The sequence below is a fragment of the Marasmius oreades genome, chromosome 7 (assembly GCF_018924745.1).
Source record: "Marasmius oreades isolate 03SP1 chromosome 7, whole genome shotgun sequence".
Classification (NCBI taxonomy): Eukaryota; Fungi; Basidiomycota; class Agaricomycetes; order Agaricales; family Marasmiaceae; genus Marasmius; species Marasmius oreades.
Window position 1 is genome coordinate 2,542,784 of NC_057329.1, and position 24,507 is coordinate 2,567,290.

At 47.4% G+C, this 24,507-nt stretch overlaps 8 protein-coding genes across 9 annotated transcripts; 2 read left to right on the top strand and 6 right to left on the bottom strand.

Annotated features, from left to right (window-relative positions):
* Positions 1 to 180: 180 nt before the first annotated feature.
* On the bottom strand, positions 181 to 2,692 carry E1B28_011555 (uncharacterized protein). 2 transcript variants are annotated; one of them, XM_043156606.1, is made up of 8 exons: positions 2,560 to 2,692; positions 2,091 to 2,495; positions 1,749 to 2,028; positions 1,593 to 1,700; positions 1,050 to 1,537; positions 541 to 984; positions 362 to 407; positions 183 to 307 (listed from the first exon to the last, which is right to left on the bottom strand). In XM_043156606.1, the coding sequence occupies exons 2-7, from the start codon at positions 2,327 to 2,329 to the stop codon at positions 386 to 388; spliced, it is 1,581 nt and encodes a 526-aa protein (XP_043006393.1). In that variant the 5' UTR covers positions 2,330 to 2,495; positions 2,560 to 2,692; the 3' UTR covers positions 183 to 307; positions 362 to 385. The 2 variants fall into 2 exon arrangements, with proteins under 2 accessions (XP_043006392.1, XP_043006393.1); XM_043156605.1 differs by having other exon boundaries at positions 181 to 984.
* Positions 2,693 to 2,799: 107 nt separating this feature from the next.
* On the top strand, positions 2,800 to 4,126 carry E1B28_011556 (uncharacterized protein). The gene is made up of 7 exons (XM_043156607.1): positions 2,800 to 2,893; positions 2,942 to 3,174; positions 3,226 to 3,310; positions 3,372 to 3,606; positions 3,656 to 3,791; positions 3,843 to 3,919; positions 3,974 to 4,126. Exons 1-7 carry the CDS (start codon positions 2,836 to 2,838, stop codon positions 4,002 to 4,004), a joined length of 855 nt encoding a protein of 284 aa, XP_043006394.1. The 5' UTR covers positions 2,800 to 2,835; the 3' UTR covers positions 4,005 to 4,126.
* A 16-nt stretch (positions 4,127 to 4,142) lies between these two features.
* E1B28_011557 (uncharacterized protein) lies at positions 4,143 to 4,917 on the bottom strand (the record flags this gene model as incomplete). The annotated part of the gene is made up of 5 exons (XM_043156608.1): positions 4,143 to 4,221; positions 4,277 to 4,423; positions 4,480 to 4,539; positions 4,593 to 4,710; positions 4,767 to 4,917. The coding sequence occupies 5 exons, from the start codon at positions 4,915 to 4,917 to the stop codon at positions 4,143 to 4,145; spliced, it is 555 nt and encodes a 184-aa protein (XP_043006395.1).
* A 2,297-nt stretch (positions 4,918 to 7,214) lies between these two features.
* E1B28_011558 (uncharacterized protein) lies at positions 7,215 to 11,444 on the top strand. Its single transcript, XM_043156609.1, has 16 exons — positions 7,215 to 7,323; positions 7,378 to 7,557; positions 7,613 to 7,860; positions 7,916 to 8,183; positions 8,239 to 8,319; positions 8,366 to 8,808; positions 8,868 to 9,417; positions 9,472 to 9,806; positions 9,866 to 9,936; positions 9,997 to 10,138; positions 10,202 to 10,397; positions 10,454 to 10,549; positions 10,602 to 10,704; positions 10,756 to 11,100; positions 11,159 to 11,215; positions 11,279 to 11,444. The coding sequence occupies exons 1-16, from the start codon at positions 7,251 to 7,253 to the stop codon at positions 11,346 to 11,348; spliced, it is 3,258 nt and encodes a 1,085-aa protein (XP_043006396.1). The 5' UTR covers positions 7,215 to 7,250; the 3' UTR covers positions 11,349 to 11,444.
* Positions 11,445 to 11,645: 201 nt separating this feature from the next.
* On the bottom strand, positions 11,646 to 15,218 carry E1B28_011559 (uncharacterized protein). Its single transcript, XM_043156610.1, has 10 exons — positions 15,169 to 15,218; positions 15,021 to 15,112; positions 14,481 to 14,869; positions 14,165 to 14,412; positions 14,059 to 14,099; positions 13,867 to 13,998; positions 13,297 to 13,811; positions 12,356 to 13,241; positions 12,233 to 12,304; positions 11,646 to 12,175 (listed from the first exon to the last, which is right to left on the bottom strand). Exons 3-10 carry the CDS (start codon positions 14,636 to 14,638, stop codon positions 11,774 to 11,776), a joined length of 2,454 nt encoding a protein of 817 aa, XP_043006397.1. The 5' UTR covers positions 14,639 to 14,869; positions 15,021 to 15,112; positions 15,169 to 15,218; the 3' UTR covers positions 11,646 to 11,773.
* Positions 15,219 to 15,910: 692 nt separating this feature from the next.
* On the bottom strand, positions 15,911 to 18,241 carry E1B28_011560 (uncharacterized protein; the record flags this gene model as incomplete). The annotated part of the gene is made up of 9 exons (XM_043156611.1): positions 15,911 to 16,057; positions 16,127 to 16,349; positions 16,414 to 16,480; positions 16,535 to 16,932; positions 16,983 to 17,177; positions 17,236 to 17,474; positions 17,528 to 17,641; positions 17,690 to 17,914; positions 18,047 to 18,241. The coding sequence occupies 9 exons, from the start codon at positions 18,239 to 18,241 to the stop codon at positions 15,911 to 15,913; spliced, it is 1,803 nt and encodes a 600-aa protein (XP_043006398.1).
* A 304-nt stretch (positions 18,242 to 18,545) lies between these two features.
* Positions 18,546 to 19,737, bottom strand: E1B28_011561 (uncharacterized protein; the record flags this gene model as incomplete). The annotated part of the gene is made up of 3 exons (XM_043156612.1): positions 18,546 to 18,560; positions 18,620 to 19,188; positions 19,248 to 19,737. The coding sequence occupies 3 exons, from the start codon at positions 19,735 to 19,737 to the stop codon at positions 18,546 to 18,548; spliced, it is 1,074 nt and encodes a 357-aa protein (XP_043006399.1).
* A 469-nt stretch (positions 19,738 to 20,206) lies between these two features.
* LCC2 (laccase, multicopper oxidase, benzenediol:oxygen oxidorectuctase) lies at positions 20,207 to 22,886 on the bottom strand. The gene is made up of 8 exons (XM_043156613.1): positions 22,176 to 22,886; positions 21,998 to 22,118; positions 21,893 to 21,942; positions 21,754 to 21,828; positions 21,160 to 21,692; positions 20,809 to 21,107; positions 20,682 to 20,751; positions 20,207 to 20,628 (listed from the first exon to the last, which is right to left on the bottom strand). Exons 1-8 carry the CDS (start codon positions 22,298 to 22,300, stop codon positions 20,324 to 20,326), a joined length of 1,578 nt encoding a protein of 525 aa, XP_043006400.1. The 5' UTR covers positions 22,301 to 22,886; the 3' UTR covers positions 20,207 to 20,323.
* Between the last annotated feature and the right edge of the window lie 1,621 nt (positions 22,887 to 24,507).

The window sequence follows — 24,507 nt, forward strand, 5'->3', positions numbered from 1 at the left end:
ACCTTCCCCAAAACGCCTCGGTAAAACCGACGTCAAACTCTCGTTCATTCCCCATCTGTTATCAAGAGATGCCATCGGAACATAACGCTGTTCCAGCTGGTGCTTTCGTTGTTCGGAAATAAAACGAAACAATGAACCCCACAGTTTAATATCGCAGCATGCAGCTCAAGTCCTATGCCACACCGTCAATAGGATGCCAATTTTCTTCCACTCGAACCATCCGAGGGCGTAAATGATTAATTACCCAGGCAGTAAGCTATTAACCGAAACCTTTGAAAGAAAGAAGGCTGTAAAGTAGAACGTGCTGCTGTCAGTTACATCAGTATCGTTATGTTAGTACAACAAGAAAGAAACAACAAACACAAAAAGGCATTCGCCGAACGATTCAAACAAAAAAACGTGGGTAACTAAATAGATAACGCGCAGAACCCATAACGCAAACAGCGATCAAATTCGATAGCGAAGATCAGAAGCAAACAGAATAATAATGAAAACAGTCATTTTCCAGAATCGCGTCCGTTGGAGTGGTGATACACGTACGAGTGTTGTGAATGGTGTGGGCCAGATAAGGGTTTCGAAGGTGTTTCCGATGGACGAGGCCGATAGTAACTGGTACTTCGCCGATCGGTGCTCTGTATTATGGGAGGGGTATTTGCTGCAACCGTAGGCATCGGCCAAGGTAAACTAGCCGTTGCGGTTGGTGCTGGGGTAACAGAAACCGAAGGAGGCTTTGAAGGAGGCCGTGCTGCGTGTTGTATGGATGGAGAGGCGACAGGCGTAGATGCGGTCGCACTTTGAGCTGGAGATGAACTGTTCGCAGGCGGAGCAGACGATATAGGAGGAGGAGGGGCAGGAGGAGGGGCAGGAGCCGCAGTAGTAGGGCTACCTGCATCACCCGACTCGTTTTCGCGGCGCCTTTTGACACCCCGGGATGATGTACTCTCTTTCAAACCTATTTGAGTCGCCTTGATCAGGATTTGATGTCTAGAAAGGGGAAGGATATTTAGCCCACGGAAAGCCATAAGAGAGTGAGAAACCAGCTTACTGACCTTGATCTGCCCTTTCCCCATTTGCTGACCACCCAGTCCCATCCGGCCTCGCCAGATTGTCCATTTGATTTGCTCTCCTCAAAGAGTTTCTTCAAGCGTTCTACCTCTTCATCTGACCAAGCACCTGACGAAGTGTTATTGCTACCAGAACCAGAAGGACCAGCAACGGCAGTGCTTGTAGTGGCTCCAGGGGCCGCATTTGGTTGAGTGGTGGGGGGAGGATGTTGTGCTGCAACGGAATAGTAGCTGTGCCCATATGGGTACTGATAATACGATGCAGGGAACTGTCCGGCCGGTGGTGGGGCATATACGGGATATTGTGGGGGAGCGCCCATGGAAACAACAAAAGACTGAGGCTGGCTTATCACAGTAGGGGGTGCTGCTGCTGTTGAGGAGTTTCCTATTGGCTGTGGTGATTGATACAAAGAGGGTACCGAAGGGTACATAGGCGGCGGAGGTGATGTGATCAGAAGGGAAGGATTAGCGAGCTTCACGACTCGACGTCAACCCTGGAGGTGAAGATAATCTAAAAGTATGACTTACAAGAGTATCGCAGTTCCGTTTAGCTTCGTTCAACATGTGGATCGGGTCGACTTTGCTGCCTGGGCCCATTTGGTAACATTGAGCAATTACCAGCGGCGGCGTTGCTTTCTATTTCAAGATTTGAGAATTGACCCAAAAATGGCCACAACTACGTACAACTAGTTCTTCAGCTGCACCGTAAAACTCTGCGCACAGGTTGAGGACGCGCCACTGGAATTCATAATATTGTTGGTTAGAAGCATTAACCTCAGGCAATTGGGGCGGGGTTGTCTGGGTCGGAGCCTGGACATACTGGGGGGCCTTCGCTGAAGTTGTCTGATGGGTGGTCCCGCGAGCTTTCCTGTTCTTGGAACCGCGGGGACGCCCAGGTCGACGTTTAGCCTCGGGTTCATGTTGTGCGGAAGATGCAGTCTGCGGCTGGGGTGGATTCATGCGCCTAGAGAACGACAGATGTGAACGTCAGTGAACACGTTGTACTCAGAACTGAAGCCTAGATACACAGCTGCTCCCTGCTGAGGGGAAGGTGGATTGCTATCGTTGTCCGGAGGATCTAGTTGTTCATGAACGGCACCCTCATCATTATCGTCCGAACCGTCGTCTTCATCATTCGCAACAGGCTTGAGACGATAAACAAGTTGAGTCGAACCGGGGTAGGCTGTACTTGGTTGTAAACCAGGACTTCCTAGTGGTGGATGAAGTGCATGAGAAAGAGGTTGGTAATGTTGGGGATTATCCATGAATTGACGAAGACTTCCTGATCTTCTTCTATGTAACGATTTCGCCCTAACCGTGACAATTCACACTCTTCGACTTGAAGAACCTTGGAACTGAAGTATTTATTTCGAATAATTGTTGGTCGCAGATGCTGATTTTATGTCAGGTTTGTCGCCGTGACGCTTTCACCTGAAGATGGGTAACGGGTACTTATAAACATATTTTGTCCGGAATAAAGAAGGAAAATACTCGCCAAGTGGGTGTAAATTTTTCAGATTCCACAAAAATGTTCCCCTCGAAGAGATACTTGATAGTGATTCAGTTAGAAATATGCGCAGCTCGATAACCCGCCTAACTGAGCTCGTTGCTCGCGATGTCGAGCAGTGACGAGCCGGAAAATCCAACATCTTTTGCCCTGAATTCTTATATTTCAAACTCCGATTCGCTCCGACAGTGTCACGCTAGCCACTTGTGACAACTCTCAATACTTAGAGTTTGCTCGGACGTCGGACCCGTCGTCCATACAGCCATGGTTGTCTTTTCAAGATTGATTCCTTCCTTGACCATTTCTTATGCCATACAAAGTAGTAAGTGGCTCATGAGATGCTTGGTGTTATCGATAACCTTTCTCCCAGTTTTTGCCTCTGTATTCGTGCCGCTTCAGGAAGATAGGTACTATGACCTTGCTGGATCGATAGGCTTCCTTTCGACCACCTTTGTCTCGATGTACTACCCGACTCTCCGAGATAGTTTTGCAGCTAGGGAGCTTCTTCCTCTACCCGCTCTCTCAACATTTGCTCCTCGTCAGCTACTTTTATCCGGTGCTCTTAGCTTCTGGTCTTCAAGACTGGGAATATTTTTATTCGAAGTACTATCGATGTCCTTTATTTGGAATAGAAGTTGACAAGAAGGCAATCAGCGAGCTTTGAAAGCCGGCGGTGACTCCAGGTTTGACAAAATCAAACGTAGTCCAGCCCGTTTCACGACTGCCTGGATGGTTCAAGGTACCTTCAAGCTACGAACGAGTATGTACATGTGTGCACATCTCACCCTCAATATTTCTAGCCGCTTGGACTTTCCTGGTTGGCATGCCAGTGTATCTGAACAACGCTATTCCTTCTGCTGCTCATCCACCTCTTTCTATCCATGATTTCGTCGGGTTGGGTCTATTTGCTGCCTCCCTTGTCCTCGAGGTTCTCGCCGACTACCAAAAGTCAAAATGGAGACGTGCAAAAGACAACATGAAACATAATGAAAAGTTCATTAGCAACGGTGTCTGGAGCATTAGTCGACATCCCAAGTAAGACCCTGCGCTCTCAAATTGACGTATTTTATTTATTCTCGTTCAGTTATTTGGGTGAAATAGGTATATGGACCGGTATTTGGATCCTTTCGACTCGAAGTCTCTCAGTTTCAAGTTCTCCGCGGGTAGCGATCGCACTCTCCACCATCAGCCCGCTCTTGACTTATCTCTTACTCACTAAAGTGAGTTGTACGCTATTGTTCTTTCTCTGTCTACGACTTACGATCTTATAGGTATCCGGTGTACCTCTGATTGAGAAAGCCAACAATAAAAAGTTTGGTACTGACCCTAGATGGCTACGATACAAGAGGCGAGGACTTCTTACCTTCCTTATTTCGTGATCCGGTCTAACTCATCACACTAGGACCGTTCCTGTCCTCTGGCCATGGCAATGAAATGATCGTTCGTCTGCATCTTTCAATGTATCATAATAAGTATATTGGAGGGAATCAGAACCAAATTGTGTAACTTTCAAGCACGGGCCATAGGGAATAATGAAGAGCGCACAGTTGACACGCACTCAGAAAAACCCTCTAGGCAGTTGGAAATCCAAGGACGGTAAGGGTCTGAGTCATATTCTCGCGTTGGAGGAACTGCCTAGCATCGAGCATCCTGAAAACGGTTGAGTCAATCCCAATGCCCGGATTCAAGATCCATAACAGCTTACATGGTATGAATCAAGCTTCCAGACCCGGGAAGGGTACGATTGAGAGCGACGACGGAGGCGGCTATAGCTGGGTCGAGTTTAGCGAACATTGCTGGGAGGCCGACAACAACGGTGGGAGAAAGCCCGGACAAGCCTGAAGTCGTCAGACTGACCGCCTTGATTTAGCCTGGGCATTGAAGTAAAAGGGTATTGTCTAATCTCACGAAAGAGCTGTAGCGTAGGTAACACCAATATCATCGTTTCGAGGCATTGTCGTGTTGCTCCTGAAGTAACATGTAAGTTCGCGAACTATCAAGTAAACACGTGAATTGCGTACCCCGAGCTGATTGCAGTAGCATTCAGGTTCCTCGTGGCCGTGTTGTACGCAGTGACCAGTTGATCGAACTGAGGTCCAATAGTATTGGCATTGGCTCTGTGGCTAGCTTCCAAATTCTCTGTGCGGTGTCAGGAATCACTGCCACTAATGCGATTTTCACTGAATGCGACTTACGAACGTCAGGAATATTGACGTGGATGGCTATGTCGAGTGCATCCACGATTTGGTTGATTCTCACATTCGTGTTCGTGGTTTGACGAGGGTGCAAGGGAGTGGCAATTACAGCCGTGAGGCAAGCAAGCGAGAAGATAGAGCTGAACAACATGGCGAAGGCGAGGCGAGCACTGATGCACAAAAAGCAGAGAAGTCGCGCGGGCACAAAGAAGAGAGAGGCATAGGAAGTTCTCCATGTTTTAAGTGACCATCCGTGGGGATGAGAGTGCTTGCAAAAAAAAACTACATGTTTCCCAGTTACTTTCCGGGCAGAGCCTCTTCAGGGTGGGATCGCAAAAAGGACTCATTGAAGGCCAATCATCAGATGCAGTATTACACGATTATGTCACAAAGGGGGGTTGAGAGAAAGGTCCCAAATCTGGAGGCGACCAGAACGATTCACAGGGTAAAGCACTGTGAAGCGACTTCAGGCTTGGGGATTTGCTTGAGTCCAACTGCGTCGAGCCAATTTCTGGGAATAAAGACGCCAGCGCGAAAGAAAGTGTCGAAAAAGGGAGATGAAATCGGGTTTCTCTTGTGGCTCTCCCACCGTGATGTGAAGTTTATGGCTGACCTTCGCACGCCTCGCCAAATCATTGCATCCCTAGTGAATACAACTATAACAGATCTTTGAGACATTTCTCGCCGTAGGAATCAGGAAAGCGTGGGAGGAGGAAGAGATGTTTCGGTCTTCGCTGGAAATTCTTTGAGGTAGCCGTGAGGCGGGACTGTGATAAATATCGATTGAGAGGAGAAATTCTAAAGGTTTGAACAGTTATACAACGCCAAGAGCCCACGCAGATAGTTCCGTTCCAGTTCGTTCCGCCCTCAAGAGGATCAGCTCCTGGACTCTACGAGGAGAAAGCTTGTGCTTGAGGTTAACAGGACGGTTCGCAATACTGGCAGTAAGTCATGACTCGACTGAATATCCAGTTTCCCATCCGTGCCTATCAAGTATGGGTAAAATATCAAAGGCCCACAACAGTCCAGCCATTTGTCCCTGAGATTTACTTGCCAGTGTGATTGGGGCAAATAAGTCATACCTCGCCAAAATGGATTGCTGGGCAATATTAATGTGCATGTCTCGACAGGTCCTAAACCCGAAGCCAAAGGGAGAGTAAGATTGGCAAACCTCAGGTCGTCGCTGTTCAAAACCTTTCCGGTATGAACTGCTCTGAATTATGAATATGTGAAAAGTGCTAGATTCGAAGGGATTGCTCTGTATATAGGAGGGTCGATCCAGAGTTCAGGTCATACTAATATCGTTGCCATCTTGAAAGATAGTCTCCAAAACTTGTTTGTCGAGATCTAACCGTTGTCAGGTGAGTATCAGCCACATAGAGCGCTTAGACACTGGCATGCCTCAATTTCGCTTTGCGAGGACGAACTTATCTGTCAAGCTTGCAACACGGCGGCCGTACCTAACCGTATCGCAAATCCGGAAGTTGTGAGCGCATAAGCCAACTTAGTTGAATGGAAGAAGAACGAAACCTTGTAATATGTGGGCGATTTTTCACACCCAAAGGACATTTGCGAGGGACGGTTATGAGTAGACGTTCGTAGATTCAGTGATGATTGCTAGAGCTGTGGTCTCCAATTGACAAGATGCTGAACACGTTTATGTGAATATTCCAAGACTGACAGTTTCTCCACTTTCTACATCACTGTCCTTAACGCATACCTCAGGAAAGCACCCCGTTTTCAGAAATCCGAAGGTTACAAAAACCAGTAAAATCTTCTGAAAGAGGAACCGTACTCCATGATGTTACAAGGTCGATTTCGCTTTAAATATCGGATCCCAAATAGCTTCAGGAATACCAAACACTACACCACCAAAACCGGCCCATGTCGTACAGAAATGTGCTACTTTATATATATCCCATAAACTCAATATATCGTGAACATATATTGACCATGCCGTAACCATGCCATAACACAATCCAGCAAAGGGAATTCTGGCTTCCCTTGTTCCTCCCGCGATGGAAATGGGTCCAAATGAGATATTTTACCTACCAAAGGTCAATGTATGCAAGAGTAGGGCAGGAGGACCACTGGAAACATTTGTGCTAAGTAATTAGGGCATTGTCATGTGACTCTACATATCGTGAACATATCTGGAGACAGATGGTGATTATATAAAGTAGCACATATGTCGGCTATCTATTCAGCTATTGGCGGTGTAGAGAAAAATAATGATCAATGACCCGAGAACATCTCAAGTTAGATAACGCACCAACGGCAGGTTCAACTACCACTCCATACACCGCGGTTTGGATGTCCAAGTCTTCCAGAACGCTTTTTGAGAACCCAACATACTAAGCTCTGGATCTGGAGGCATTGGCGCGCAAAGTTGTTAGTGCTTCCATATGAATGACGCTACAGTGCAGCGTGCGCGTGAGAAACAATAGCCCCGCGACGTCGTGCAATGCGACCCTCCAATCTGCAATGGCACCCTTCTTGTTTCCGAGATCAGTGTTGTCAGGTTTTAAAGAGCGTATCGAATCCCTCTTGATTCAAGGTAAACCTCTTTCTCGTTATTGATCTGCCTCTCAATCGCTGATTCATGTTGTAGGTGACAGGCTATATGTCGGGACTGCTACGGGGAGCCTTCACGTATACGGCGTGGATAATGAACCAGCAGAGGAATCGGGGGAAATATTGTCGTTGGTGGAAGTGAAGAAGAACCTGACAAGAAAGTCTATTGAGCTATTGGGATTCATCAAGGACATCAATTCTCTGGTTGTTCTTTCCGGTGTGTTTATTTGGAATCTGGTTTTGCTGCGCGTCTGACTGAAAGCCGACGATAGAGTCTACCGTGACCTTGTACCCATTACCTGGTTTTTCCCCTCCCACCGTTCTCAGCAATGCCAAAGCCGCGTTTTCTTTCGCTATACATACGTGTGTCCAACATCTCTTGCCCGACGGCTCTGCAGAAGTGGCGTTCACCAAATCTTCCAAGAGATCCATACCAACGTTGTTGACTCGTCTTGTCGTTGGATGTCGAAGGAAGGTCGTCATCTACTCCTGGAAGGACGGGGACGCTCAGGAAGTCAAGGTATGGACCCGAGAAATTGATCAAACTCCAGTTTATCTCACCTGAAGGTTCATAGGAATACGCTTTACCCCATTCACCTCGAGTCATTTCATTCATTGACGATGATCACGCATGTTTCGCCTATCCAGCGAACGAATATGCCATTTTTTCGCTCGATAAATTAACTGCAACAGAGGTCACTATGCCGTTACCGGCTGCTGGTGGACCTTCGACCATAGGGACTCTCAGCGGATTAACAGGGTATATGACTCTTGGTCTTGGTGCTAAAGCTAAGCCTGGCGTGGTCCGTCTAAACGATGATGATACCCTCATCTTGAGAGACAGTGCGTAATCAGCCTTTACCCCCTCGCATTCCTCAGGATGAACCCGACTCCCTAGATGAGGGCATCGTAATTGGAAAGGACGCAAAACCTACCGGACGCAATGCAGCTGTCTGGACAACACCCCCTGAAGAGATAGGTGCGATATTTTGACTTAAAGCCGATCACAAACTGATTTTCACCAGCGTTTCTCAAGCCATACCTGTTCTCGGTACTTCCTGCAGGTTCATTGCCCATCTCAGAAATGAAAGCCTCGGCAGAAATTTCCCAGGCGACGCAGATGATATCCACAACTGCAGTGCAAATAAGATCGTCGATATCATTTCTTCCTACCCAAACATATATATATCCGTTCACTCAAGACAAGCCGTCTACACCGCCATCCATCACACCAGCCGTTGGTAACGCAACCATACGGTTACTTACACCCTCCACTGCACCGAAATCCCATATCTATCTCATCACCACCCCTACGGACAGAACAGCGGCTGCAAACGATGGGAGCACGATCTGGCAGATCTGGATGAAACCGTGGGCTGAACAAATAGACGAACTCGTCCAGTCAAGTCAATATGCCGATGCTCTGAAACTTTTAGACACAATTGAGGAGGCTGTTTTACCGGACAAGGTAATGTTTACTCGCTGTGTTGTGACCCTCGACTTGTTCACGGAATTGGATGGTCCCAGGATAAACGCCATACATTGATCCGTATGTTGAACGCTGTGACACTCTTTCGAGATCGTCAATTCGATCAAGCCATTGATGAATTTATCGAACTCAATGTGAATCCCGCTAAAGTTCTAGCTTTGTATCCTGAATCGATTTCAGGCCGCCTTTCAGTTCCTCCCGAGAACTGGATAACCCTGTACGGCGGCCCCGCTTCGCCGGCTCCGGTGGATGATACCCAGTCTACCAAGTCGTCTAATCCCGATAACAATGACAAGGAGCAGAATATTGAACAAGGAATAAACGTTTCCCAAGATTGGAGCACCAGTGGACCATCGTATGAAAAAACAGTCTCAACGTCTATATCCGCGGCGTCTGACCTGTTGGAGAACTTGAACCTGGGATTGCAAACAGGAACAGGAACTTTACGTGGACGGTTGAAAAATCAACTCGGAGCTTTTATGGGAGGAGCCGTAGCCACACAGAAGGACGATGATACTGCGTCAATTCGATCTAATCAGTCGAATCGTCAAGCAAAGCCAAAATCAACTATTGTCGATAGCATTCATAGTAAGGAGGCTTTTTGCCCTCATTTTAGTTCTGCTTAACTGACGTTTTACAAAGACGATCTAAAAAAATCCGTCGAGAATCTCATACGGTTTTTAGCCGACCGACGTCCTCATCTCGCTGGAGCACTGAAAGCGGTGGGTATAACGCCAACTGATCAAGCTCATTCCATCGCTCCCTTATCAGACACTCCGGTTGAGGAGCTATATGCTACGCCGAGCATCCAACTTTCAGCGCTTACACCACAGCAACTGCTTCGAAATGCACAAATCGTTGACACTGCCTTGTTCAAGTCGTATCTGATGGTCAGGCCTTCATTAGCCGGGTCTCTGTTCCGTATTGCCAATTGGTGTGAAGTCGAGGAGGTGGAAGGGATACTACGAGAGCGGCAGGTGGGGCTCGGCTATCACCAAGTTGTCTTGACGGAATGTTTCATGCCGTTTTTCCTTAGATGTTCCACGAATTGAGGGACCTTTATCACCAGAAGAAGATGCATCGCAAAGCTTTAGACCTCCTTCGTCAGTAAGTTCTACCATTTCAATTACATGATGGGATCATCCTCAGAGTGTCTTTTGACTGTAGACTTGGTGAGAAGGAACAAGACATGGAAACTCGGCTCGATGCGTCAATTCAATATCTCAGGAAACTCGGTCCGGAATATCTGGATCAGATATTTGAATCTTCTCACTGGCTATTCCAGCAAGACTCTAGCATGGCATTAGAGGTGATCTGTTTTTCTCCACATCGCCTGAAGTGGCATTATTCAACCCCCGAATGTTCAATTCAGGTCTTCAAATCCGAAGATGTGGAATTACCTCGACGAGCGGTGGCCGACTATCTCGAGAACGTGGACCCTAATCTCTGTGCTCGATACTTGGAGTACCTCATTCACGAACGAGAGGAGGTTTCGCCCGAGTTTCACGATAGGATTGCCGAGCTCTACTCCAAGATGACGATAGCAGCAAGAAAGCGTGGGGACGAGGGTACGTCTAATGCTATGAACTCGTTCGTTCGCCTTTATTGAGTTTACGAATATTAGGGTCTCGCAAAGAACTTTACGACAAGCTACTGAAGTTCATCAATACGACGCATCTCTACCAAGTAGACCGGCTGTACGGACTGCTCTCTTCTGAAGGTTATAACCGCCCACTCTCAGTTCCGATTGCCCGTTCAACTCTCATTCTTAGATCTTTATGAAGCTCGCGCAATCTTACTGGGAAGATTAGGCCGTCACGATCAAGCCCTTGAGCTCTACGTATATCGGCTTCGCGAGTACTTCAAAGCGGAGGAGTGAGTCGTTATCAAGTCGGCGAAACCTGACTACTGACAATGTACCTCAAGATACTGCAAACGTCACTACAAGGCGAATTCTCCAACGAGCAACGTGTTCCTCACTCTCCTTCGAATATACCTCCGGCCAACTGTCAAGACCAACGTGAACCTCTTACAGCCCGCTCTCGAACTGATCAGTCGTCATAGTCCGCGTCTCGACACCATAGAAGCTTTGCAACTCCTTCCTCAGCTGGTGACGATACAAGAGTTGAGAACGTTCTTAATCGACGGTTTGAGGATACCGGTGTTCGATGCGCATATGATGCGGTCTGTTAGCAAGGCGAGGAATGACCAACTGTCGAGGTCACTCATAGCGTTACAGGCACGGAGGGTAAAGGTTACGGATAGTCGGATGTAAGCTTTTGAGTCTTTCTTCGAACGCAATAGAATGATACTGATGCGCTTGCTCTAGTTGTCCTCAGTGTAGCAAACGGATAGGCAATAGTGTGATAGCAGTTCATAGTCCTAGGTGAGTTTATCACGTTGATCTCCGAGCACGAACAGGTACTGAACTAGTATCATTTGAATGCAGAGGGGAGGTCACTCACCATTACTGTAGAGAGGCGTTCGCGCGGAAGCAAAACCCGAACTTGAAGTATTGATACCACTCAATTACTGTTTGGACTCATCGCATTTGTATCATACCCTTTCATTAGAAACATTGCTTTACATGACAATACCTACTCAGTAGAACGGTCCACTGTTCACTATTTTCTCAGGAAACCCGGCAGCACGTCGACAAGTTACAACAGCCTTGAGCTCGTTGAGATAGGCAGTTTATACCTTTTTGGAGGTTAGATTCAGCCAAATGTACACATCCTCCTGTCAGTTGGAAAGCAAAAAGAAATTTGCAGGAAAACAATGAAGGCGACGAGATCAACCAGCCGGACAGACGAATATGTACTTGAAGATTTTGTAGCAAGTACATACTGAGAACAGAAACAAATTTGAATCAAACGAATAATTTACACATAATGTACAACATATTCCACATTTCTATAACAATTAAGAGTACACTTGTTCAGCTCTACCGAGTCCGAGATACATCTATAGTCAAACACGCCCTTCTCTTAACCCCCCGAACCGTTTCTGTTACAACACGAAGCCGCGGGGTAGCCTTCTCAACCTCATCAAGGGCACCATCCGTTCTGGCTTCGATTTTCCTAAGAATTAATCTCCTAATAGCTTTCGTTTCCTCATCGTCATTTTCAGCGATAATCGCCTCAAACGAGCTCGGGGGGTGGTAGTGGTGACACGAAGTTGAAGTTTCAGAGTTCACAGATGCAACGGAATATAGCGAGGTAAGACTGGCTTTTGATGAAAGATTGGAATCAAGTAAGTGGGATGATGTGTTTTTGGGACGGATGAAAAGATCTTTTGCCGGGTTTTTGGAGTGAGTTCGGAGGTCCGCCAGCAAACCTTTACGTTTCTGAAATGAAAAAAGGTTGAATTACGAAGTTCGCAAGTTGAGCGCAGCAATACTTACCTTGATAGCCTTGGCAATAATTCTTTCAGCTCTGGTTATAGATCTTTCCGAGGAAGCAATAAATTGAGATGCCTGTCCAACGAATGAGTCATGATAGATGCAAAGGAAATTGCATGAACTTACGGATACGAGGCCCTCCTTTATAGTGAAAAGCTCATTTCTCGCTGCGTCCAGGACAACAGAAGAAGAGCGCAAAGTCATATCGGCAGACTCTGCTAGCCACATCTGAGCCTCAGAGGGTGCCTCGGTTCTGAGGCTGCGAGCGGAATCAACTGGCAGTGACGATAAATCGGGTTGTCCAGCTTTCCCACGTGTCCTTCTGGTAATACTTTTGCGCCTAAACCAGCCTTGAAAGAACGAACTCGAGCTGCCAGGCGATGAGGTTTTGTTTTTTACCGATTCCACCTGCTGCTGCGTGCTCTTCTCCCATTGCTGCCGATCTTGTTCCACTACCAAGGCCGGCGACTCATCTTTTGATTCAGTCACCGACACTGCAGTGAGCTGAGAATCCTCGGATTCCCGATGACAGTGTCCAACGCGAATCGAATCGCCCAATCCCTGAGCGAGAAGTTTATCATTTGCGGCTACAGAAACCGCCTGAAGAAGGTCGTCGACGATAGAGGACTCCCAAGCAACATTCTTTACCGCTTTAGAGGCACATTTAGAGCGACATCGGAGATTTCTGATTATAGCAGTAGAGAGTTGGCTAGTCTCTCGTATGAGGTTCTCGATATGATTAATATGAACGCTGTTGCAATCGTGATGCAGAGAAGGTGAGGTAATCCGCAAGTTGTCGATAAGCTGGTGAGCAGCTGTAACAGCGTCAAAGTCGCATAGAGAAAGTGCGTCATCATCCTGTCTTGTCTGTACAACACAGTCCGAAGACGGAAAGGAAAGTAGTCGAGGGCGTATTGTGGAGATTGAGAGAGCGGATTCTGGACGAAAGCTCTCCGTTGCCAAACCAATAACTTCTCGGAATTGTGGCCTTGCAAGGTCCAACGGGGTCATGCTATTTTTAAAAGGGGATGAGATATCAAGAAGAAAGTCAAGTACCGGAAACATACCCATTGTTGTCGCGCATTTCGCGGATACGCCCAGTGGTATCGCATTCCAAGAAGGCCCTTAACAGGTCGACATTCGACCCATGTTCAGCAACGATGTGGATACAAGTCGCACCCTGTCTGTCTGTGGCCGAAAGCGGTGCTCGAAGGTCGCGTATGAGGTGGATAGCAAAGTCATATACATCATCCGAGCTCGAAAAGGCCAGACAATGAAGGGGAGTGTAATGTTCTTTGGACGTGAACAAGGAGACGTCAGCACCGGCACAATAGAGAGAGTCGAGAATCTCCCTCGAAAGATTGCGTGCGGAGCTGCAGTGATGAATAGGGCTCCAACCATATGAATCTGGTTGATTGATGAGAATGGGTGTCGATGCGTTTGACGAGTGGGATAACAAGCTCTTGACTGAATCTACATCCGAGGACACGACGGCTTGCAATAAAGAGGCTGTCGATCTCAAAAGTTTGCCACTAGATGTCTGAGGAAGAGAAAGATCGATTGTGGATGTTAATGGTGAGCCCTAGTAGATACAATTGCGTCAGCTTTGAATAGTACAGAACATTGTACCTAATCACCTGATTTTCGTGGTGACGATGAGACCGAAGGAGAGATTCACAGGCATGAAGAATTCGTGGATGATAAAGCGCGTATTGCACGGAAGTTCGATGATTCTTGTCCCTAAAGTCTGGTCGAGCACCATGCTGCAACTGTCAATAGTGGAACATAATCAGGCCGCAATCAACACGGTCGTAAGAATGATCTCTTACCAGGATTCTTACAATATCCAAATTTCCGTCACGAGCGGCATCTGAGGGCATTGCGGATATGTTCTTGAGCGTCATGAAATTATTCAAACCCGAAATTCACACTTACACATTAGAGGTGTGGCCCCGTGTGAGTCCATACCGTCAACATCCACCACTCCTGAACTATTGTCGAGAAGAAGACGAACAGCAATTTCCGAATTCAACCACGCTGCCATCCCCAATGGTGTCACTCCATTAAACCCCCTTTGAGGCGCGTTGAAGGCATAAAGGGAGTTTTCGGCATGTTCGAGCAGTATTTCGAGAATTTTTACGCGATCAGGTGTCATCACCGATGAGATTTCGATGTTATTCCAACTGTATGTAAGAGGAAGTTTATGCCAGTTAGGGTTTCGAGCAGTAAAGAGACAATAACGACCACATACTGTTCGCCTGCAATAGCACACATGACTGCACCCTTTCCAGACGCGTCCAAAACGTTTACATCGGCACCTGCCTGTAGAGCGTGTTCCACCCGTTCATAGTCCCCGCGTAGAGCAGAAGATTGGAGACTGAAACTAAATAGCGAGCGACTTCGGGTCATGATTAGGTGCTAAGTCATATAACAGCCACGAAACAAAAGAAAAACGCGTTGAGACGGAAGGGAGAAGACCAGTGAACGTGTAGAGAGGAAGGGAATAGAGAAAAAGAGACACAGACACGTTAAAAGCAAGCCAAGGAGAGTGGGGAGTTAAACGAGGTCCGCCTTCGAATGAATGTCCTGGTATATATACATACCACACACCGAGACCTATTTGACACCGGAACACACAAACTGCAACGAGGTAAATAAAGGAGAGGAATCAGAAAGCTTCAGAAGCTGACGAGAAAACGTGCACTTCAAGCGCTCAACGCAACCCTGACGGTATTCATACTCGAAACGTCCTCAAGGCAGGTTTTACACTGGGTTTACAATCAGTACGTACCCTTGTCAAAATGTTTGCAAACACAGGCAGACATTCTATAGACTTGGAGGGGGGCCTCAGGAGACAAGCTATACTTCCATCCATATCGAAAGCTAGAGGAGGTATCTTTACAACCGTGACTATGAGTGAAGTCCCAAATTTTACTCACCGCTGATTCCACAATGCCGCTTCTCGTTCTTTGAACCTTCCGAATCGGAGGAAGACCCTATGTTCTCGTCATCGAATTTAGAAAGTCACCGAATTGTATTGGTGACAGTCGGAGCTTTTAGTGACAGAACTGTATTTGCATGTTAATGTTAACTTTACTAGAGCTGAGACTGTTGCAGAAACCGAAGTGCTAGCCACTGGCAGCCACATATATTTTCCTGGACCCGCATTACTTGGGTGGAGAAAGGCCAAGTACTCGAGGTTACGGCCTGAGCGAAAGAGCCGTTGCTTGGGTAACGCCTCACCTTTAACTACGCGATCCCCCGATCAGAAGAAACTTGGTCCGGCGGCGAAATCTAGGCATTCGCCAGTAAATACGCTCAAACGTTCTTCTAAATAAAAATACAGTATGTGAGTATAGTGCAAGATGGTAGTAATGCAGTATCAATAGTTTTTGTTGACGAGGAGTACAGAAAAGAACAGTAAACGACGGGGGGTGTATTGTAGAAAAGGCGAGGAGTTGGGATTCAGAGGACATTCTTGATGTAGATCGATAACTTGGGGCGAGGTGGTCTATAAGAACGCGTCCCGAGAAAGAGTGCCCTATAAACCCAAGGAGTTGAAATCAGCGTGAGGCTCACAAATACTGGCTGCATCCCGCCATCACACCCGGTATCACAAACACCCATAACAGATATATGAATGGGAACACGAGGGTAGTGATAGGCGGGGGAACAGCCTGATTAACCTATACATGCCTTTACTTCGTTAAAATTGTTGACGGCTTTCTCCAGATCCCATGAATTACCAGTCAGGCAATCCACAGCGAATTTGACATTTAGCCCAGTACGTGCGCAGACCTGCACTACGAGCGACCGTTGAGGTTCAGGCTGCGAGATTGGCAAGAGAGCAAAAAGTTAAGCGACGAAGCTGGGAGTAAGGAGTATTGAAACACTCACGATTGTGACGAGTGCAGCCTGTTGGTCTGGCGGTAACGCTGGAGTCGCTTGAGACTGCCCTTGCGTCGGTAAAGAAGTTTGTTGTTGCGGAGGGTTCCGGTGGGAGGCTTGTAGCTCTGGTTGTACCACCATTGGTCCGGGTTTCCACGCATCACTTCCTGAATACGCCCTTATCATCAACTGGTCTGAAACAATGACCACATTCCAGCCATCCATTTTCGACCTGTTAGAAACATTGAATTTACAGTCAATTGGTATCCACATCGTAACGCCCATGACAAGCTTACGGCGAGTTATCAGGGGCAGGAACTAGCAAAAATGTCCTATCGAAAGACCGCAGTCCCTCCGCTGGTACTAAGAAAGCAGTATAAGTGTTGTACTTATCACCACTGGACGTACCAAACTCACATTCAGTAAACTCGCCGTGCACCATTGTCAACAATCCCATAATCCCCGCATGAGCGACTGGGAAGCAATCCACTGAAAACTTCTCCGCAGGTCCAGACAAGTCATGCTTAGTTTGCGGTAGTCCTTGAAAGGAATTAACGATGGCTTGTCCACCAATAAATAACCGCTGTTCCTGTTTCTCCACCGAGTTCCCAAGTCTCATCAAGTTACGCGAGCCACCAGTGGAATTTGACAGCCATTGAGTCCATTCGAGCTTCTTCTGGTTGGGCAAACGAGTATGCAAACCCTGTGTGCGTGCTCGCTCAGGTATACTGGTGTTGACAGCAAACGAATATCGCGCTGTCGAATCATACACGCTCTGGAGGGCGGCTCGATTGGTATCGAATAATGAAAAGTATCTGCGTCAACTGTAAGAAATCGGTTTACACGACCGACAGACTCGGCGTACCGCATCAAAAAGTTTGTAATTAACGCCGGTTCAACGCCAACGATCAGAGAACCACCCATCTCAAAGGGAAATGTCGTAGAGGATGGCTTTTCAGCAGGCGTTGAAGAAGTGGAAGGTTGTGGCACGTCAAAAGATATTGCACTTATTCGTTGACCATCCAACACCGAGAGTGAAGGAAACCGCTTTGTAACCTCTCTACACAAGGCCTCAAAGTCAGTGGCGTTTACTTGTACGCAAAAGAGATACAGCACACCTTGTAAAATGCTCGCCCTTCCCTTTAGTCACCTCCTCCTCTCTTATAGGGTTCCCAGTCAGGATCAACTCCCTCAACAACATCAATTTTCCCTTCTTTCCAGCGAGAGAATCAAGGTCCCTATACGACCTGAGTTGATTATTGTGTAAAGATAGGTTGGCTAGCTGAGGTAAATAATGCCCGAGCAATGCTAGATCACCCCCGCCAAACTTGCTATTTGACAAATCCAGAGATTGAACCTACAAAAAACAGGTGTTAAGTAGGGGCAAACTATCGAGTGAGAAATGGCTACCTCGGGTTTGAGCTCTTTGGCTAGCTTAAAGATAACTGCTGCTTCACGGCCACTGCCGCCGTAGCCTGGAGGTTGAAGTTTATTGGCCTTGACCAGGTCGTCGTCCATGAGGTTCTGGTAAACAGATGAGAACGTGCTGCTGCAATAACTCGGCAAACTCACGCTGAGATCCAACAGTCGCGTGTCTGGATTCCACCGCTTTTGAACCAGTTTCCTCCAAACTTCTACCCCACCAGTGGTTTTCCCTCGTATCGGTGTTCGGACTGGTATAAGGGACGGGCCGGCCGAGCTGCTTGACACTGCGTTGCGCCGTACTCGACCAACAATTGTCGGACGCGAAGCACCACGAATAGATAATGTTTCTGAAGAACTGCCTTCGCGATTGGCCTGCGAGTGAGAAGATAATAAGTTTCGTTCGTAGGAAATGTAGAAGGGGATGATGGCGGCCCATGAATCCAATCATTGTTCGTTGAATCCGAGCCTATAAGGAGTGTAGTGAGTAGTAACATGGATATTCACCGTTCGGGAAGGTCCTTCTTTGTATGCATCAATTGCCCGAGGTCGATGTGATCTTATCTTTGAAGAGCCTTTACGCCCTCCTGGTTTGTCTGTTGCATCTATCATTTGCGCATCCTGTTCGATGAGCCCCGCTTTACGAAGAGCTCTTGACGCTATTGCTCTCGATCCTGGCGCTGGGGTTGGACTGGAGAACATTATTGTGTTTACTGACTAAGATAGTCAGGAATGTGGTCGTGGTTGTAGAGCAAGAACTGGTGGCACAGGTCCGTTACTGGAATACACAGTCTAGGTCCAGGGAGTCAAAAAAGCGATGACACTGTTTCCCACGACTGTGCATTAGGTAATTAGGTCTCGATGTGGGTGTCCATAGGTGCACTATAGAAAAGCATATTCAAATTGCAACGCAACAAATGCTACTTGAGTCAGAGATCTGGTATACAAGAATTTCTGTGTCGATTTATAGAAATCAATCCCCATGTCATTCTCGTAAGGAAAAGGTTTAGATTTTCTTTTGCTGTAAACGAAAATAAGTAAGCCTGCTGAAAACGGCAAACAGGAACCATTGAATCGCACCCTTCGAGTGACATTACTCAGATTACTATCCAGTCGATCGGTCTTGCTGGTTATATTATCGATTCTACGATTCTGGGTATCGAGCTCACTGCCCATAGCCATCCCAAGAGCCTTCAATCTCTTGGTTGCCTCGCCGAGTTGATCCAGATTGTCATCAATCTCATCCTCCATCTCATCGTCCGAAGCGGTGGCCTCAAATTGATATCGCGAGTTCTGCGCTCTCCGCGCCTTACGTTCTTCTTCTGTATTTCTGAAGCGGCCCGAGCCTCCTGGTCCTCCGATCAAATCTTCCCCATCCTCATCTCCACCCCGGCCGTAAGTCGCAGCTCGACCAAGCCGGTTCTGAGTTTCACGAACATCAAGCATAGTTCGCTCACGTTCAGCCCGTTCTTCCTCGTACCGTTCTTGAATCTGCGCTTCCTTGGCACGGCGTTTCGCATCCTTATTGAAGGTAATAACAGGACGGAAGATGGATCTATTCAACTTCTTGAGCTCGTCCGTTTTATCAGCAGCATGTTGAGAGTGACTCTTCGACATGTCAAGATGTCGCTCGGTATTCGCAAGCCTCTCTGTCATGTTATCCAGATTAGATTCTTATTCGGATGGGCGTAAGAAACCTAAAACATACCAGATTGATCCCCCAACTTCTCTACCGTACCTCTCGCAGTCTCTTCTGCTTCTCTCGCCAACCGGAGAGCATTTCGAGTGGAATTGACACTCTCCTGTTTCACAAATCGAGTTTGCTTCTTGATTCCCTCGACATCATCGTCATCCTCTTCTCCCATCGCCGGACCATCATAGAACCTGTTGGTCCCCGCACTCTTTTCAGGGTTATACCCCGCAAACAGTTCATTGCGATCTTGATCTAGCTGAGCATGCCCCCGAGAATAAACATCTCCAATACCGTTACTCCTGCTGTACTTGTCTCGAAAATTATCGATACCGTCCTCAGTGGGATAGGAGTTTGATTTAGTGGAGCTGTAAGGGTCTCCGTCTCGGCTAGCAACATATGTTGAAGCACTAGAGCGATAGGTTCCAGAGGAAGGGGTGGAAGATCCACGGTTTTCGGATTCGACTGGAGGGATGAGGTTCTTTTCTCTGCGCTTGATAAGTGGCATGATAATGGTTGCGGAAGGAGACGCCTTCGCATTACGGCAAGCTGCTGTCTGTTATAGAACCTTCAGCCGGCAAGCCGCATCCGAGTCCACAAGAGAACTTATAACTACCATTGCAAATCGTTGTACAGCTTCTTCAACACAGCGTACTCTTGGGCTGTCACTTGTAGAATCACTGTAGCAGGCTTAAAACGAGCGGAATTCATAATTTGGAGCTTCTCCTGGTAAATAGCACTATTTTCGGGGGGATGTTGTGTGATAGCCGGAGACTGATTTTTTCGAGGGCTCGAGGGCGTGCTGGGTACCGGTGCAAACTTCAGGCTCGTATTTTCCCTTTCAAAGCGAGCAGGTAAAGCCAAAAATCTCTGCATCATCAGGCATATGTATTGAAGAAGGCTGATACGACCTTCGACAACTTCAGTTCGCTGTTCTGCAGTTCGTCAACAAAAAGACAATTCAAGTATAATTTATTGCATTGTTAATCATAAGGAAACACGATGAAAGTTACTCCGAGCGAAACCCATTCTGGACTACAGAAAATCTCGCCTATCTGTACGAAACCAAAGGGCAAAGTCGATATCCCGGACCTCTACTGCTCTTCAGGCGGCAGAGCATTGTATTCAGGACATAATTGCTCCCAATCCTGAGGAGTAATCTGCGAGAATGGCCCGTTGCCACGGTTCAATGCTGGACTCTCGGAGAACACGACGGCTAGACCAGCTTCCAAGTGCCAATCGATGTGACAGTGGAGGAACCATGCACCAGGATTGTCGGCCTTGAATCGGAAGGTGGTGTTGCCACCGTTGATGGGAAGCACGTCACGCCGAGGTGGGTTGACGAAGTTGGTGTCGTTGTGGTTGGTGACTCGGACGATATCGAAGTTGTGACCGTGCACTACGAACCGATTAGGGAGAGAGCGAGGTAGAGCGAATACAAGGAGAACTCACAGTGGAACGGATGGGCGCCAGTACCAGGAATGGAGACTTCAATGGTCGCGTTGGGTGTGATGGAGAGAATCTACAAGTTGACTTGGGTCAGTGACTGTTTAAGAGCAGGATACACTATCGAACGCACCTGTTCGGAAGGCAAGAAATCTTCTGGTGCGCCAGCTCCACTCAAGATCTGAAGCAAAACTGGAACGGTGGGGGAAATGTAGGAGATACCGTTGATATCGAAGAAAGGCGGGTTGGGTTGGGCGATGTTCAGAGTGAACGCGATATCTGGGGGTCCATCGCCAAGCTTTCCGGGGTGTTCTGACGCGATCGGGTGCATGTCGGCATCATCAAGTTTGACTCCAGGTGTGTTGTTTGTAGTAGGTTCAACATTAGGAGCGCCCCTGTAGCGGAGAATGGCCTTGGTCAAGGTGGGGTCAACTAGCATATAGAAAGACATGAGTGGAGTTCAGGGGAGATAATCAACACCTACAGTTGGGATTTCCGCCAGCACTGGCAGCTGCACCACCAGTGGGAGGGGCACGGATCCAGTAGTTGTTGACTGGTTGATTGGCTTCTAGGATGGCTGAGATCCGTTGGGCAGCGAAGACGTCGACATTCTGGACGGTGACGGGATCATGTTCGACGCCATCGAATTCCATGACAGTGAGGTTGTGATTGTCGACGGAGAGGGTGAAGAACGGACGGCACGAGAGAGCGAAGACACGGAATCTGTACCGCTTGCCTTGCTGGACGTTGATGACGGCGAAAGGAACCAAAGGTCCACCAATGTATCGACCTTTACCGTTGATAAGACCTGAGTCTGGAATAGGAACAGTACCAGACTTGAAGAAATTGTCTTGAGCATCTGGAGCGACTTCGTGATACCAATCGGAAAGAGTGAGGATAGTGGAATCATCGTCGACATCGTAGAGGTGCTTGAGAGGATCGTTCGGATCATAGACGACGAAGGCACCGCGGAGCCCATCACAGTACTGAGTAGACAGGTGAGAGTGATACCAGTAGCTGAAGATATTGCATTGGCATTCGTTTAATGGTATAGTGAATGTTTGGTTGGTCAACTTACTTTCCGGTTTGGCCGGCAGTGTCGAATGCATAGTGGAAAGTATTGCCCGGGGGAATGGGGCATTGATTGACGAAGCTGTAGTTGAGGAAAAGGAAGGATGAGTGACATTATACGGTGGCAGAAAGGAGAGATTACTTACGACGGACCATCCGCATACGATGTACGAGCTTGGAAGAATCCATGCCAGTGCTAAAGCGCGGCATTAGCCTGGGAGAAGCATGACCCACTGAACACCACAACTTACAATAGACGTGCTGCGCCGCATAGTAGGATCCGTCATAGCATTCTTCATCGCAATATCGACACTGTCACCTTTCTGGACCTTGAACGTAGGTCCAGGGAAGGTTCCATTGGGTGCGATGGCACTTTAAGACTCTGTCAGCACGAGGAACACAAAATATCTGAGGTCAATTTGAACATACTGTCGCGAGAATCCATCTGGGGCAAGAATCGTGTCTTCGATAACCAAGTTGAATTTGCGCAATGCAGCGTGAGTGGGAGAGATAGATCCCAAAGCGACAAGACCGCCCAGAAGTAGAGAGAACATCGTGAAAAGAGGTCCCGACAAGACTGACGTTAGTCTCTAATGGTGGGTCTATCGTCTCGCCTCCTGGCTTTTAAGGACGGCTTGTATTTGAGGCAATTTGGCGCACCTGAGCGTGTTCGCGGTAGAGTACGAGCCAGTGAAGTACGTCGGTTTTTACTTGTGTGAGTGTTCACATAGGTTATAGGGAATGGATCAGAGACTAGAGGCATTTCTTCCCAAATTGATCGTGTATTCTCGAGCCATGGAACTCACGTTGTCCGAGCAATGAAAAGAGCCGGAAATCCCAATGATGAGAGCAAGTGAGCCGAAGACACTCGAAGCACCTTCGAGATGTTCTGGATTTATTATAGGCGTAGAGAAACTCGTAGGAGAAAGATATCATTCAACTTGATGCAGCGCCTTGTTTTTTTTTTCACAATGTACTTGCAAAAATTGTGCAAACGCGCCTTCACGCCACATATTTTAACCATCCCAGGATATAGGGTTGTTCCTAGCGCGCATGAGATTCTAGCCCAGAACTGTAGAAAACGGAGGGAGTGTAATTCGTGAGAGTTGTTGAGCTTCAAGTTCCCAAGGTGGTTGTGGTGAGAGCCAGTATAATTACGTAAACTCGGACTGCTCTCTGACCAAGCTCTTTATTGCCGCTTCCTTTCGGGTGCGAAAGAGTTTACTTTTGGAGATTCGACATGATTGCCATTCACATGGCGTACTTGTCTATTTCCTGCCAATGTCACAGGCCGTTCGTTTTCAGATCTGAAACTCTGAAGGAAGTTTGCGTCCATCGTGGGACAAGTTTGGACAGAAAAACTCGAATGTAAGTGGACGTCATTGGCAGATATGTATAAATCTCATCGAAGGTGAAAATAAGCTAACTTCGTCGGAATGAAGAGTTGGGAGTTGCGTAATACTTCAAGGCAAGTCTCAGGCAAACCGGAAAGTACCAAACTATGAGTAGATTGGCTTATGCCCATTTTCCTCCCTGCTATAGCATGTTGCAGACCAGTATCGTCGTTTATGTATCCTGGATCTACTGAATGTTGAAGTCTTTGCGGAAGGCAGCCAAGGTCTTCTTTCTTCTGCATGCATGAACAAACCACCCCTCCACATTCAACCCCCTTTTAGTACAGGAATGATCGCCCATGTCGGTGAGAATGATATCAATGATGGTTTTCTCATTCCCACTCCAGGCGGTTTTATGCCACGAAATCTTTTACTTTCGTCTAGCAGGAAGCGGACGAAGATTCTCTACCTTCAAGTTGTCAGCTACCAGGGTCCTTAGTACCCCAGATATGAACTTCGGAGATTGGACTGGCCAATATTCACCGTGGGTGTGGACTTCAAATTGGGTGACTTTGCAAGGCGTAACTGGGGATGGCTTAGACAGCCTTATGGAAACCGTTCGCGAGGCCAAAACCAGAATACCACTTCCCACCTGCCCGATCAGATCACGGCACTCAACCAACAACTCATGCCACGGGTTGGTGTTGTTTAGGCCGAGACGGATTGGGTGTCGTTTGGTCTTCCTACAGCGGGTGGGAAGTAGCCTTGACGGGGCTTTTTCGGCGCCCTGAGGTGCTCTCTTTGAGTGGGAAAAGAGCCAATGGATGATTATACTTGCCCACTGGTAACTAATTATTCTCTGCAAGGTGTCCTTCCGGTTTTCGTGGGCAACATTATCCTCAGGTACGACAGTAACTCCCATGCATAAACACCCCCCCACTGCGATTAGTGAAATACAGCGTACCAAGTATGATACAATCGAATTAGTGATTCAAGGACGATACACTGTACTAACGAATCAACACCCTAAGATTACAATCTATACAGGACTTCGTGCGCGTCAAGTATACACACAGCGCGAATCTTAGCTTCAACGGATACATTAAGATCTACAAAGGGAGTAAGGTCAAGGAGAAATCCACCAAACAATAACCAAGAACCAAAACTCACTGGACAAATTTAAAGTCTTGATTCTACTGTTCATCGCGAGGACTTCTGGCCTTCCGGCTGTGTTGTTTTTAAAACACCGGCATCCTCAAGCGTCTGTGTAGCTTTCTCTTTCGCCTCATCGGAGGTTCTTTCATCTCGTCAGAGCCGTAAGGACACAGTGAATGCGACAAAGGATGGTTCCATATACAACGTACTGTCTGATGTTCCTCGTCTTCAACATCAACCTCCATGTTCTCGAGTTTCTTTTTAGTGTGTTC

Bases quoted from the DNA above. Each gene is read 5' to 3' on its own strand.
- E1B28_011555 (XM_043156605.1), bottom strand. From the start codon at position 2,329: ATGGATAATCCCCAACATTACCAACCTCTTTCTCATGCACTTCATCCA. The intron at 1,701-1,748 runs GTACGTAGTTGT...ATCTTGAAATAG, and splicing joins GTGCAGCTGAAGAACTAGTT to AAAGCAACGCCGCCGCTGGT. The intron at 985-1,049 runs GTCAGTAAGCTG...TCCCCTTTCTAG, and splicing joins TGGGGAAAGGGCAGATCAAG to ACATCAAATCCTGATCAAGG.
- E1B28_011556 (XM_043156607.1), top strand. From the start codon at position 2,836: ATGGTTGTCTTTTCAAGATTGATTCCTTCCTTGACCATTTCTTATGCC. The intron at 3,792-3,842 runs GTGAGTTGTACG...ACGATCTTATAG, and splicing joins CTTATCTCTTACTCACTAAA to GTATCCGGTGTACCTCTGAT. The intron at 3,920-3,973 runs GCGAGGACTTCT...TCATCACACTAG, and splicing joins AGATGGCTACGATACAAGAG to GACCGTTCCTGTCCTCTGGC.
- E1B28_011558 (XM_043156609.1), top strand. From the start codon at position 7,251: ATGGCACCCTTCTTGTTTCCGAGATCAGTGTTGTCAGGTTTTAAAGAG. The intron at 10,139-10,201 runs GTGATCTGTTTT...TGTTCAATTCAG, and splicing joins ACTCTAGCATGGCATTAGAG to GTCTTCAAATCCGAAGATGT. The intron at 10,705-10,755 runs GTGAGTCGTTAT...ATGTACCTCAAG, and splicing joins GAGTACTTCAAAGCGGAGGA to ATACTGCAAACGTCACTACA.
- E1B28_011559 (XM_043156610.1), bottom strand. From the start codon at position 14,638: ATGACCCGAAGTCGCTCGCTATTTAGTTTCAGTCTCCAATCTTCTGCT. The intron at 14,413-14,480 runs GTATGTGGTCGT...TCTTACATACAG, and splicing joins TGTGCTATTGCAGGCGAACA to TTGGAATAACATCGAAATCT. The intron at 13,999-14,058 runs GTAAGAGATCAT...CACTATTGACAG, and splicing joins TGGATATTGTAAGAATCCTG to TTGCAGCATGGTGCTCGACC.
- LCC2 (XM_043156613.1), bottom strand. From the start codon at position 22,300: ATGTTCTCTCTACTTCTGGGCGGTCTTGTCGCTTTGGGATCTATCTCT. The intron at 22,119-22,175 runs GTATGTTCAAAT...AGAGTCTTAAAG, and splicing joins CCAGATGGATTCTCGCGACA to TGCCATCGCACCCAATGGAA. The intron at 21,829-21,892 runs GTAAGTAATCTC...CCTCAACTACAG, and splicing joins TCGTATGCGGATGGTCCGTC to CTTCGTCAATCAATGCCCCA.